The 15,664-nt window shown below is 42.3% G+C and overlaps 1 protein-coding gene across 1 annotated transcript in view; it reads right to left on the reverse strand.

Moving 5' to 3' along the window:
* Nucleotides 1-378: 378 nt before the first annotated feature.
* LOC137491167 (NACHT, LRR and PYD domains-containing protein 3-like) overlaps nucleotides 379-15,664 on the reverse strand; it is a 68,681-nt gene continuing 53,395 nt past the window's right edge. The window contains exons 7-9 of the mRNA XM_073947406.1: nucleotides 5,237-5,410; nucleotides 2,342-2,388; nucleotides 379-1,913 (exon numbers count right to left, since the gene is read on the reverse strand). Coding sequence (XP_073803507.1) covers nucleotides 1,384-1,913; nucleotides 2,342-2,388; nucleotides 5,237-5,410 — 751 coding nt within the window. The 3' untranslated portion in view covers nucleotides 379-1,383. The remainder of the gene's footprint in view (nucleotides 1,914-2,341; nucleotides 2,389-5,236; nucleotides 5,411-15,664) is intronic.

Consider the following 15,664-nt stretch of genomic DNA (forward strand, 5'->3'; position numbering starts at 1 on the left):
CCTACATCCTCTTGAGACACTCTGCTGCAGCCAAGGCATTTTATACTGTCTGCACAACGGCAATACAACATGCAATTTAATAAAAGACTTATTAAAAAAACTGTATATGTTCTTGCATGATAAAAGACAACACATTTAATCATATATATATAATGACTCGTAATGAATGAGAGTGATCAGACATTTACTGAAGCATTATTAATCCACAGTTGTGCTGGTGAACATCAGTTAATGCACTGAGAGTCAACAAAAACTAACAGAGAACAACTTTACTGTCATCAACTAACATGAACAGATCAATAAATACTGGAATAAATGTGTTTTTATTGTTCAGTTCAAGTCAAATCATGAAGAAGATCAGAAGAGCAGAAACAAACGTCACACTTCATTTCTCCTTTATTCATTGAGCTGCTGGATTTCTCTACAGTTGATTCAAGATTTGACAGAGATTCAGACAGGATTCAGACATTTCCATGTTCATCATCACATTCTAATATCAGCAGTGGATTTGACATTAACTTTTATTATTTGTGCTCAAACAACAGAGAAACAATGAAGAAGATCAATCTGTAGACAAGAATGAGCTGATCTGAACACAGCAGCATCCTGGAGGACACTTCATCAACATCAATGATGACACTGATGAAGACTGAGACACACACACACACACGCATGCACACACACACACGCACACACACACAAACATGCACACACACACACACATGCACACAAACACACGCACACACACACACGTGCACACACACACACACACACACACACGTGTTCTCTCTCTCCCACACACACACACGCACAAACATGCACAAACACACACAGACTTTCTCACACACACACTCATGCACATGGACACACACACACACACAACGTCTGTCGTTCGCACACACACACACAAATACAAACAAGCACACACGCACACAAACACACACAAACAGACTTTCTCACACACATGCACATGGACACACACACACACACACTGTCTGTCGTGCACACACACACACACACACACAAATACAAACTCTCTCTCACACACAAACATAGACACTCTCACACTACACACACACACACAGCAGTGAACACATGCACGCACACACACACACACACAAACGCGCACACTCTCTCTCTCTCACACACACACACACACAGACAGACACAAACACAGACTTTCCCTCACACACACACACTGTCTGTTGGACACACACACACACACACACAAATACAGACACTCTCACATGCACACAGTCACGCACACATATTCTCTCACACACAAGCATGCATGCACACACACAAATACAGACTCACACACACAGACACACACTGCTGCTGACTGCTCCTGCAGAGGATTCTGGGTAAATCTCTCGTCAGTCTTCAGCTCAGTTTCACTGATGATCCAGGATAAAGCCAGAACCCAGGGTAGAGTGGCTCAGTGAATGTGGTCTGGACTGAGTGGATGAGGCTCATTGTGTCTCTATAGATGTTGTAGAAGATCAGAGTTCCTGCACTGTGATCCACAAACACTCCTATTCTCCTGCTGAGCGCCTTCACTGGGAGAACAGTGTGTGTGTGATTGTGACTGAATGAGGATCTGGAGGAAGAACAGCTCAAACACCAGGACTGAGCATTACGTCCAAACACACACTCAGCACCTTTTCCCTTCCTCCTGATGCTCTTATATGACACTGATATCCACACACCATGATCATCTCCACTCCAGTCAATCTCCCAGTAACAGCGTCCACACACACTCTCTCTGCACAACACCTGAAGATAAACATCAAATCTGTCTGGATGATCAGGATACGGCTGATTCTCTCTCACACTCTTCACCTCTCTGTTCTCCTCAGACAGAATGAGTTGAGTGTGTGCTGTGTTTGGATCCAGTGTGAGGAAACAGACATCTGAACACAAGAACACACATATTTACAACCACAGCTGTGTGTGTGTGTGACAGAGGGAGTGTGTGTGAGTATGTGTGCGTGCATGCGGGCATGTGTGTGTGAGAGAGAGAGAGAGAGGGGGGGGGGAGTGTGTGAGTGTGTGTGTGTGCATGTGTTCACTGCTGTGTGTGTGAGTGTGAGAGAGAGAGGAAGTGTGTATGTGTGTGAGAGCGAGTCTGTGTGTATGTGTGTGAGAGAGGGCCATGCTTGTGTGCGAGTGTGTGTATATGTCTGATTGTGTGTGAGCCTGTGCGTGTGAGAGAGGAAGGGTGTGTGTGTGTGTGTGTGTGTGTGTGTGTGTGTGAATGTGTCTGATTGTGTGAGTGTGTGCATGCGTGTGTGTGTTTGAGTGTGTGTGTGTGTGTGTGTGTGTGTGTGTGTAGTCCTACATTTGTGCAGTCCTGCTGTAATCCTCTTCTCTCCTCCATGATCCAGACTGTAAACACACACAGATTCACATTTAGTCAGTACACAAACATCAGCTTAACACACAGACACACACACACACACAGACGCACACACACAATAAGACATGTGGAGTGTGTGCTGAATGCTGGATTGTGATTGGCTGATCTCAGTGCATTAATAACTGCAGTAAAACAACATGAGTGTGTGTGGAGCTGTCAAATCAGCTTCTGAATGACACACGGAGCTTTTAGATCAGATGTGGAAACAGAAAACAGAATGGAAACACAGAAACAGACAGATATAAAGACTGAAGGATTCATTCAATGATCAATTGACAAAAGCGCAGCACAATAATAAAGCAGAATTCAGTGTTAAATGACTTGAAATATGATGGAGATCTTCATCTTCTGTCAAATGCTTCTTCATCATCTCCAAACATTGCTAAGTTGGAGAGCAGTGAATCCAGACCAATCTGCAGTCATCCTCGCCCTTTGGAAGCTTCGTCAGTTTGTGTTATGTTTATTGTTCATAATACTTCAGTTATAAAGGATTAGTTTAGGAGTTTTTTGTCATTTGCTTTATTTGAGTTTGTTCAACATGTGATTGTCACTGGACTATATCAGAACCAGCATCACTGTCTGCTGATCACTTTTATTGCCTGATATTTTGTGTTAATGTTAGTTTTTAAGCAGAAAAGAGCCAGATTACAAGATATGTGAGATATTTGCCAGAAACATCTTTGTTATGTCCACATTGTGAATGTAAATTTATATTGTTTATTTTCTTCCTGTTTATAGTTTTACTCCGCCCTTATTAAAGTGTGATAAAGGACATTCTGTGTCTGTGAAGTTAATGAGGGAGAGTTTAACTTGCTGTTAAAGTATACACAGGACGTATTTGGAGAACAGTACACACACATCTCTGACCTGATACTGTACAGTTCTTCAGCAGAAATGTAGAGAACAAGTTTCATTGCTCAACTATGTAGGGGATCAACCTACGTTTTAATATCGATCAGGGGTTTATTAGCTCATTTCAATGAATCGGATCCTGAAGATTCGAATCATTGATTTGACTCAAATGAGTCAGATTGAATCAGATCAAAAGATTCACACTTTATCTACCATTTGTCCCGCAAATAGAAGACATCGTATCTTACCAATCTTGTTTATATTATTTACGTGGCCAACGATAATAACATAACACAGTATTGGGTTAACTTTTAGCAAGGTAACAAGATCTACAGCTCGAGGCAATGACTTAGAAGCACATAAACAAGAACACAGTTCTTACAAAATGAGTACAAAGATTTATTGAGCTACACTACGATAAATGAAACTAACTACGTAATAAGCAAACAACAAACAAACACACACACACATTCACACATACACACAGAGGCAGTTCAGAGGATGCAAAATGAGTTGACAACGTCCCAAATTAATTCTAATACTTCTTGCAAGATCTTAGAATAACACCTGAGAAACCACAAAAGCAGAGATATGGCTTATCTTTAACTGCTTAAGATCAATCTGCACAAGATCAGCAAGAGACAACATTAGTTTGTGTTACTTGCGCCCTTTTTGCTGAAGTCGAATCTCCCTCGCCGGCTGGCCTTGGGGAAACACGGTGCTCCTGATTGGGTGGTGACTCGCTTCGATGACGTCTTTGGGATTCACACGCTTGTGAATGGCTGTTGTCCTGGGTTACCTAGGTGACGGACTGCTGAGAGTCGGTTTTGCGGAAGTTCGTGCAGTTTCGTGAGTCCCGAAACTTAAGAGGTTTGCGTGGAAGTTCGTGGTGACCCAATCGCGTGGCGGCGCGGTGTCCGGGCAGGCGAAAGGGGGCAGAGAGCAAAAGCATGCGCAAGCTAGCTGATGCAAAAAGCAAAGTTTCTTTGTTGCAGGGCGTTTTTAAGTGACCTGGTCTGGTTCGTCCCCATGGCACTGTCTGCCAATGAGCAGTTGCCATGAAGCCCGGGGCCACGCCCCGTACTGACGTAGGAAAGGTCATTAATTAACAGACTGCATGTAGATTTCACGTGGTAGAACTCTTGCAAGATTGAAACTATCTTACATCAAACGTTACAAGATGAATACTGTTTGTACTACTAGTTTTTCATTTACACCAACGTATTGCAAATGTCACTAGCTTTCGTTCAATACCAGACATCATACATTTCAGACACATACAGATTATTTTACAGTTATAAGGGTTAAAACAACACATTGATTAACCTAGTTGATTGGAATAAACAGCATATGAGGAACATTATGGCATATTATTCAAAGATACATCTGCCTTAGTTCTAACATTAAGAGATTAGCTTTTGTTCATATGCATTAATGTTTCTAGAGGTCTCTTTGTCTCTACGAAATTGTGCTTCTAGCAGGATGTGCCCAAGGCGAGCACATGACCAGGAGTCAATTAAAAGTCTCGTGAAATGGTTTCCGCTGAAGATCCTGTAAGGGCCATTGTGTTTTAATTTAACTGATTTAATTAATCATTGGCTAGTTAGCCGAAGGGTACCAGAACATCTGCGGAGAAGTACTGGTCAGAGGAGCCCAAAATCAATTGGCGCTCTGTTATCCTGATGGTATAAGCCCTCAAGCTAGTTCAATGAATGAGACCATTGGAGTTGCCCAAGATTTCAGATTCAACTTGTGTTGACCACTGAAAAAGGCCGATGAGTTCCTACAACTACAATGCTGAAACTGTACAGTGTTAATATGAGATATAATATCACGCTTAATGTGAGAACTGCCCCAGTGCACTGACATATTTAACAGCTTTGATTCATATCTGGACACTAGAAGAGCAGTGAAGTATCAAAGTATCTGTATTCACAATAAAAAAGGCAGTGCTGCTCCACATACTTGAGTTTGTCCAGTGTGTAGTTTGGATCCTCCAGTTGTTCAGAGAGCAGCTTCACTCCTGAATCTCCTGGATGATTGTAGCTCAGATCCAGCTCTCTCAGGTGTGAGGGGTTCGAAGTCAGAGCTGAAGACAGAAAACCACAGCCTTCCTCTGTCACCATACAGCCAGACAATCTACAAACACAGCAGTAGTCCACATCACACAGTTGGACAATCACACATCTCTTTGTGTTGTGAAGATGCTGACTGCTGTTTCTGCTCATGTCAACAACAGTGATGAACACACACATCCTGATTAGCTCTCCTTATTGATCGAGCCCTCGCATCAGCAAACACACACACTCACACACTCAACAAGGACTCGACATCATCTGTAGAACTTTATATCAATATAAACAAAATATTACCCCAGCACATTTGGGCTCCACATCTGGTAAGACTTAAGGGCTGTTCACACAGAAAGTGATTTTGAATGTTGACACCCACAGACAGACACAACCTGGTAAAGTTTTCAAACAGTGAACTAAGACTGCAACTATTAGTGTAATCTATATTAAAGGTCTTCAAATATGATTTAGATTTACAGTAATTGTTTTTCATGTTTAAATCTGATTTATTCTTGTGTTTAAAGCGTTTGTCATTCCTCTACTTCAGTGTCTCAGACTCATTAAGAAATGATTATTAAATGCTGGATTAATGCACAAGAGAGTTTGGCGAACACGTTTTACACCATTTCAAATATATATTATATGTGCGGCTGTATAAGTCACATACAGCGCTCAGCATAATGGAGGACAGCCCATTCTGAAGTGATGTTTTGTAAACAAATTTCGGGAGGAGCATGCGCAGAAGTTTCAGTATCGAATACGTCATTGACAATTATCCCATCATCAAATCAGTTCTTGAGCAGCCCCTATATATACCAAAGCTGTCTTACCTGCAGCATCTCACGACTTTATCATTGGCACAACCAATCGCTGTAGCCTTGTCCAAACAGCAAATTTCCATGAGGATGACATGGCTGCTCCTGCAAACTCCAAGCCGACGTTTAGCGCATCAGCACTCGGCAGAGCATATCAACAGAGTCCGAGGTCTTAACTTAGGCCTGCCACGCCGCCGCTCTACCAGACACCAGCAACAAACCTGAGCCGCTACCCAGTTTGGCAACCACCGGCCCAGATCAAGCGAGTGCCAGGCCGCCGCTCTACAGGCGAAGCTCCACCATCGGCCAATTCGCCATGACAGCATGAGTATGTCTCTGGACGGCCTCGTCCATCCCCCACACACAGAACATTTCCACTTAGTAGCACCTGCAATGCCACTGCTCTTGGCGCCCCACATTTAGGAATAACAAGCCTGTCCGCTCGTAAGTGTGACGTCACGCGAAGCGGCTTCCAGGTCCAAACGCTCTATTCAACTGCATGGGGAGACTCACGAAATGGTAATTATAACGTTTACAAAGCGATTTATTACTTTCGAAGATCATGATCACAATATATATGTCTGTGCCTCATACATGACGCAAGAGATTAATTTTTATAAATTGTTAAAGTTTGGTATATGTTATGCAGCAAGCCCAAAAATGGTTATGTACACTATGACTTCTTATAAACTAACTTAACGTGTAACATGATTAAAATTGATCATAAACGAATAATTTCGCAACTTACTGCACGAGGAGACTCAAGAAATGTTAACAAGCGGACTCTTTCCTCATGCCGCTTGCAGATGAACCAGGTTTGTTAAGGCCGTGACATAGTTCCAGTGTGAGGCCGCCTCCGCTGATGTCACTAACGCCGGCAGCCCCTTCTCTCTTCTCTTTTTCTTCCACCTGTGATTCTAGGGCCAACAGTAGAGCGAGCATGCCTTCGCAACGGCTCTAGCCCCAACTTTCTTCAGGCCCTGACGCAAGTTCCAGCATGAGGCCGCCTCTGCTGACGTCACTAATGCCGGCAGCCTCTTATCTTTTCCTTCCACCTGTGATCCTAGGGCCATCAGTATTGCGAGCACGCCTCCGCAAACGGCTCTAGCCCCCAACTTTCTGTCAGGCCCCAATGAAAGTTCCAGGGCGAGGTCGCCTCCGCTGACGTCACTAACGCCGGCAGCGCCTCCACTTTTCTCTATTCCTTCCACCTGTGATCCTAGGGCCATCAGTAACGCGAGCATGCCTCCGCAAACGGCTTAAGTCCCCAACTTTCTTTCAGGCCCTGATGCAAGTTCCAGCGCGAGGCCGCCTCTACTGTTGTCACTTGCGCCGGCAGCCCCTCCTCTCTTCTCTTTTGCTTCCACCCGTGATCTTGGGCCACGTATAGACTATATTCCTTAGATTCATTGTCAAGGTACTTAACATGTAAAAAACCTTAAGTACCTTAAGTTCCCTTAATCCTATCAATTAAGTTTTCCAAAGAAATTAAATGGAAAAATCAGTGGAAATGCTCCATCATTGCCCCCTTTTTACTATTTCAACCCCTAAACCTTTCCTAATCCTGGTCATTAACCCCTTCAAGTAGTTTTATTATAAGGTTACTGCCGCACAGCGACCACTCCCACTGGGGACGCATACACTATTATGTACTACTGCAAGCGCAGTGACTGCTCCTACGGGAGACGTACACCATATTATTATGCACCACTGCTAGCGCAGTAACCGCTCTCATTAGAGACGCACACCTTATTTATCATGCACCACTACAAGCACAGTTACCGCTCCTACAGGAGTCACACACCTTATCATTTTGTATCATTGCAAGTGCAGTGACTGCTCCTATAGGAGTCGCACACCCTATCATTTTGTACTGTATTGCAATTGTACTTACCGCTCCTACTGTCAGACTCCTTATCATTATGCACTACTGCAAGCGCAGTAACCGATTCTACGGGGGATGCACACCTTATTTCAATCTACTGCTAGTGCAGTGACAACTCCTACAGGAGACGCACACCTTATTATCATGCACCACTGCTAGCGCAGTGACCGCTCCTACAGGGGACGCATACATTAATATTATGCACCACTGCAAGCACAGCGACCGCTCCTACGGGAGACGTACATCTTATAATTATGCACCACTGCAAGCGCAGTGTCCGCTCCTACGGGAGACGTACACCTTACAATTTTGCACCTGTTACGGCTCAGTATCTGTGCCTGTGTTTGTTTGTATTTTTTTCTCTCTCCCTCCTTCTCTACCTATCATTTTCTTTAGGTCCGCCCAGCTCATCTACCTATTGGCTAAGCAAGATGCCAGTCATCATTACCATTTGCGATGACGTCATCATTGTCCAATCACAAGCAGACTTCCCCACTTTAAAAGGAAGCCGGTGCAGTCGAAAGCTAGTGTGACGAGGGTATAAAGTAGGGTTTAAATCTCTTTAAATAAAAATAACCGACTACGCCACCCCGGGAGTTACCCAGGGAAACAACTATTAGAAAAGGACACAGGTTCGTTTCTCCCAGAAAGGCACAGAGACGTGAGGTAATGCAAAAGTACAAAAATATTTATTTGGAATAAAACTGTCAAATTGTACGGTCCTTAAAAACACATCAAAAACTCCCACTTCATTATTAAACACAAGAAACAATAAATAAACAAAACCAAACCAGGATTGGAGGTTCCCACTGACTGGGTACGAGTGGACAGACTTTACCCCAGCACACGCACACACCAAAGTGCACTCAAAAATCACGCTATCACGCACTCAGTGTCCCACAGCACAGGGTAGAGAAACACCACCACCAGTGGAAAGTGACCCGTCATCCACCGGGGGAAACCTCAGTTCCTGAAATAAATAAAAATAAAAAACCAACAAAACACAAATAAGTGGGTCAATCAGGTTAACACCTACTTTACATGATCTAATTGAAAGATAGCTACAGCTGTAGTTGCACCATCTGACCTACACTAAACCCAAACATTAACAGTAACTCGAAATAAGACTAATAAACACACAAAAGAATAATCTTAATAACGAAAACAAAATCAATGCTTTGCATAAATTAAAGACACAACAAAAAGCAGAACACTGCTAATGTTAACAAATCAATGATCCAACACAAGTAAACAAATGAAAGAATGAAGGGGAGCACAAAGCAGCACGCTAAGAATTATTGCAGGCAGTCCCCGCTAACAGCTGCATTGGTGGTGTCCAAGCGGCAGCCAATACGCCGGCATTAGCATTAGCAGCAGTTGAAGACGATCTCCGGTAACCACGGCAATAGCGATGAACACGGGAGCTAGTAAGCAAATGATACCAGAGGAAGATCCGACGTAAGAGAGAAAGGGGAGAAAGAAAGGGGAAAAGGGAGGATCCTAAGGAGAAAAAGCGCAAACAAGCCCATTAACATGGTCCTTTAAATGATCACACCAAATCATACGTGCTTCACTTACCAATGGGCGCACACTCAGACACGTTCTAATCACTCGTTGGTCAATACAATACAGCAAGGTACCGGAATTAATAGCTGTACGGCATGAAACACGCAGGTTAAATGCGGCTAAACCCCATTACTCAGCCAGTTAAAAGCTATCACATACCTGCAATTGAACAGTCATCCAGCCACCACAGCCAAGGGAAAAGCCACCGCCACACGATGCACTAGAACAATGCCAAAAGAGAGCTTAACGTGGGTCGAATCAAACAACTTACAAAAAATTCAGAACGAGCGCAGAGCCTCTACCTGTAGCCGCGGCTACAGACACCCAAACCAGTGCGTCGGAGTCGGACGTGACGTATCCCAAGCACCAACCAATCAGGTTTAAAAAGGCGTTGCTACGTGCCGATTGGCCGATGTCAATGCCAATCAGCTGCACAGCACCATCACATTTTGGTTACTCATATCAATCAGCTGCACTACACCATCACACTAGCTTGCTTTTTGCTTGCTCATTGTTGTGTGTTTGCTATGTTGGTTGACTGTGTGTTTTGCTGGATGGCTGGATTATGTGACAGTTTCTTGTGCTATGTGTGTTATAATCATTTGTGCTGAAATCGATCTTAAAAAGTGTTCTAATTGTGTTTTCTCTCTGATTACCAGATATACGACATCCATGGGATTCGAGGAACAGGGTAGATGTCACGTGACCTACATGTTGCTACACGTAGGAGATACCAATGTATTATACACACTAGTTTAGAAGTGTGTGCCACTAATTGTAAGTTTTGTTTACGTTTGTATTTAGAAGTGTAGTTTAGATAGGCCGTGAAAACGCTGAAGACTTTTCTTTTTCTTTCTTTTATTAGATAATATAGAGATTGTGGGTTCTAGTTAGAGTTGTGTTTTGTTATATTATTTTCTTTTCTTTGGCGCCACTTTTGTTCCTCCTCCCCTTTATTACAACCATTTATTTATTTTTGTTTTCTTTATCTTGTATATACTTTGTTTATCAGTTATCCACTTTGTAAAATAAATATATTTTAAATTATAAATATTTTGGCATAATTTGGTTGTTTGTCTGCTCAATTGCCACCACCATTCATAAAAGGGTCATCATTTTTAAATGTTGCGTTAACCCTAGCCTTTCCATCTTAAATAACCATAAAAGCACCACTGCAAGCGCAGTGACTGCTCCCACGGGAGACATACATCTTATTATCATGCACCACTGCTAGCGCAGTGACTGCTCCCACGGGAGACATATACCTTATTATCATGCACCACTGCTAGCGCAGTGACCGCTCCTACGGGGGACGCATACATTAATATTATGCACCACTGCAAGCGCAGCGACCGCTCCTACAGGAGATGTACATCTTATAATTATGCACCACTGCAAGCGCAGCGAGCGCTCCTACGAGAGACGTACACCTTACAATTTTGCACCACTGCAAGCGCAGTGACTGCTCCCACGGGAGACATACACCTTATTATTATGCACCACTGCAATCGCAGTGACCGCTCCTACGGGAGACACACACTTGATTACACACTACTGCTAGTGCAGTGACCACTCCTACGGGAGATGCACATCTTCTTATGCACCATTGCTAACGCAGTGACCGCTCCTACGGGACGCCCGTCTCCCGTGGGAGCAGACACTCTTGCTGGAGACATTCATCATGCACCACTATCAACACAGCAACTGCTTCCTCCCGAAACACATACCTTATAACTCAACAGCACCCCTCCAAATTTTTTAGACCAGCAAATTTTGAGGGGCTTGCACATTGTCTGGCTGCTGTCCTGTAACTAATAGCGTTTTTTGGGGAGCATTCTGGGGCCGGGCTAGATACTTCGCTCGAATACCAACTCCTCTTTGTTTCCTAATAAGGGGAACAACTCAAGTTGGGGTGTCTCCTCGAGCTCAGAGCCCTCCCCCCGGACAGCACGCCCAACATGCTTTATACATAAACGAATGCAAGTGTGAACTCGTGAAGTGATTGTTTGTAAACAAATTTCGGGAGGAGCATGCGCAGAAGTTTCAGTATCGAATACGTCATTGACAATTATCCCATCATCGAATCAGTTCTTGAACAACCCCTATATATACCAAAGCTGTCTTACCTGCAGCATCTCACGACTTTAGCATTTGTTCACCACCCCGTCACCTCACCTCTTGCATTGCATTCCCGGTGGGAGCGTTCTGGGGCCGGGCTAGATACTTCGCTCGAATCCCAACTCCTCTTTGTTTCCTGATAAGGGGAATAACTCGAGTTGGGGTGTCTCCTCGAGCTCAGAGCCCTCCCCCCGGACAGCACGAGAAATATGGTCCTGCATTTATTCTGGCGCTCCTACATTTATTCTGGCGCTCCTGCATTTATTCTGGCGCTCCTACATTTATTCTGGCGCTCCTGCATTTATTCTGGCGCTCCTGCATTTATTCTGGCGCTCCTGCATTTATTCTTATATAAACCATCATTCCAGGCTTCCTGTTGCGCCACCGACAGGATGACTGCTTAATCTTCGAGCTCGCCGACGGTTAACAAAATAACCCCCTAAAACCTGATTTTGTGAAACTTTGGGAGTATTAAAGTAATGATGGAGAAAGGGGTCACCACAAGGAGCAAAATAACATCGAATGTATCAGAAAACAACCCTGAAACAAGTCAAGTAACGTTAAACAGAAGCCGTTCCCGGACACCATCACCTCATGGCGAAGAGGGCCCCGAGGTCAGTCTGCGGTGTATTCTCATCGAACTTCGAGAATTCAGAAAGGATAACATGGAGCAGTTTGACGAATTCAAACAGGAATTAAAAAGAACGAACGATAGACTGGAAGAGGCTGAGGAAAGAATTGAAGAGACCGAGACCACGCTACAATTAGCATCGACGCTAATCAAACGCCTCATACAGCGCCAAGCTAATCTGGAAGCCAGAGTGCTCGATCAGGAAGGACGGGCACGCAGAGATAATCTAAGGATTTACGGTATACCTGAAGACAAGGAAGGCACAGACATGATTGAGTTTCTAAATAATTTGCTGAAAAACGCATTGGACTTACCCCGGGACCGTGAACTTGGAATTGAACGAGCACATCGAGCGTTACAACCGAAACCCAGTAACCCGGAGGCAAAGCCACGCTCAATAGTAGTGAAATTTTCGAGCTACCGGACGAAAGAAGAAGTGCTTCGAAAGGCCTGGCAGAGAAAAAAGGTGTATTTTAATGACACTCGTTTCTTCGTAGACCACGACTTCCCTTTAGAGGTGCTTAAAAAGCGAGGAGAGTATGTCGAAGTCAAGAAAGTATTGAAGGAGAAGCAAATAAAATTCCAGACCCCATACCCGGCAAGGATGCGTGTTTTCTATGAGGATGGCACCCAACTGTACCAGAATGCGACGGAGGCGACGAAAGACTTGGTCAAGCGTGGATTTACGGTCGCGGTGGTGAAACCTTCCGTGGCAATAGAACAGGAGGAAATTACAGCTAAACAACTAACCACCTGGCAACCGGTACTGAAACGACGGGACCGGGGAGAAGATCAGAGATACGGAGAGGTGGCCGGTGACGCACAACCCAAAAAAGCTTCCCGTAGTCAGTATAAGGAGAAGCTTAAGCAATTTAGAAAATGAACAAAAACGGAATTCTATACATCTAATCCAGGAAAACAGCTAAGATCTCATATGTCTTTCACACCAGTATTTTATCCTATCTGACTGTTTTTGAAACAATCATCTGAATGAATAATGTTATATTCCTAATTGCATTCGAATAATGTTTGAAAATGTCGGTACTTGATTATTGACGGTCATCCAAGGATAATTTTCTTTTGGAGTTAGACTTTTTTTTTGTGTTGTCTGGACTAATTTACGACCAATTAATAGGGCCCCACTTCTTGAATAAAGTGGACATTTCCCTTACGGAGGCTTAAAACGCAGTAAGCCCCATAAGGCTCTTTAGAATCGAGCCTCTACACCGGAAGCAACTGTTCTTGTTAGTTACGGTGGTGTAATGTTCCTTAAAATTGTTCTAATTTGGTATCAGTTTAGTATCTATAATTTAAGAGAGGCAATGTCAAAATATACACTACGGTCAATAAGAGAGACGCAGAGGGGAATTAAATTGGTTAGTAAACTACAAAAATATGAATAAAGGTAATCTTAAAGTTATTACATTTAATGTAAATGGAGTGTTGAATCCAGGTAAGAGAAGTCAAATACTGTTAAAAATGAAAAAAGAAAATGCAGGGATAGTGTTGTTACAAGAGACACACCTTACACCAATAGAACATGAAAAATTAAAGAGAATGGGATTTTCCAAAGTGTATTATTCTTCTTACAAATCAGGACATAGAAGGGGAGTAGCAATATTAATTTCGCAAAAAATACCATTTGAACACCTCTCAGAAATTTCAGACAAGGAAGGGAGATATATTTCAGTAACAGGGAAAGTTGAAGATATTAATATAACTGTATGTAATGTATATGCTCCCCCAGGAAGCAAGTTATCTTTCTATAGGAAAATAATTGACTTAATGATAGAAGGCAAAGGAATTGTTATATGTGGTGGAGATTGGAATATCCGTCTTAATCCAAATCTAGATTCATCAAAAAACTCTAAACTCACCCCCCTACATAAAAAAATAAAAATTTTAATGAATGAGCTAGGTATAGTAGATCTCTGGAGAGATCTTTATCCAACAGGCCGTGACTACACTTTTTACTCAAACCCCCATGATGTATACTCACGAATAGATTATTTTTTTGTACTCAAGCGAGATCGACATAGAGTACAAACCTGTGATATTGGAACGATTGACCTATCTGATCACGCCCCTCTCTCTTGTACTATACATATTAGAGATAATCCAGGAAGAACATTGTGGAGATTAAATACAAATATGCTGAATAATCAACAATTTCAAACTCAAATTAAGGAAGATATAAAGTTATTTTTTACAGAGAATGATAATGGAGAAGTTAACCCAGCCATATTATGGGATACATTAAAAGCAGTCATTAGAGGTAGAATCATATCACTATGTGCTCAAGAAAAGAAACAAAAACGATTAAAATTAACAAACCTTAATGAAGAACTAAAAGATCTGGAATTACAACATAAGAAGGAAATCTGATTTAATGACTAAAATAAAGAAAATCAGAAACGAGATAAATTTAATATATGCACAAGAAATCGAAAGAAAGATTAAATTTACAAAACAAAAATACTATGAATCTGGTCCAAAGGGCACTAAATTGTTAGCAAGAAGGATGCAAAAACAACAAATTGAGAGATCAATATACAAAATAAGGGATTTGAATTCTAAAAATACACTACACAAACAACATGAAATACAAAAGACTTTTAAAAACTATTACGAGCTCTTGTATACTCAGCCACATTTAAAGAACGCCCAACAAATAGAACAATTTCTCAATTCTATCAACCTACCAGTTGTAACAGAAGAACAAAATAAAATATTAACTGCTGAAATAACTGAAACTGAATTAGTCAACGCTATTTCTAATCTTAAATCAAATAAGTCACCTGGCCCCGACGGGTTTTCATCAGAATGGTATAAAACTTTTCGATCAAACTTAACTCCAAGCCTACTCCAAGCGTGCAATATCACTATAAAAGAGGGTAAGATGCCCCCATCATGGAATGAAGCAGTAATCTCTGTTTTACCAAAGGAGGGGAAAGATAAATTAGAATGCGGTTCATATAGGCCAATCTCGATCTTAAATGTTGATTATAAATTATACACAGGCATTCTCGCCAAAAGACTGGAAAAGATTCTTCCGCAGCTAATACATAAAGATCAGACAGGTTTTATCTCGCAAAGACAAACTTATGATAATATTAGAAGATCCTTACATATACTAAATCATATATATCAGAACAAAATGGAGGCTCTTTTAATCAGTCTTGACGCGGAGAAGGCTTTTGACTCTGTAAATTGGTCTTTTTTATATAAAGCTCTTGAAAGATTTGGCATACATGAAAACTTTATAAAAGGCATTCGTACAATTTACAATAAACCAGTAGCCCGGAT

This window comes from Danio rerio, chromosome 4 (genome assembly GCF_049306965.1).
Source record: "Danio rerio strain Tuebingen ecotype United States chromosome 4, GRCz12tu, whole genome shotgun sequence".
NCBI lineage: Eukaryota > Metazoa > Chordata > Actinopteri > Cypriniformes > Danionidae > Danio > Danio rerio.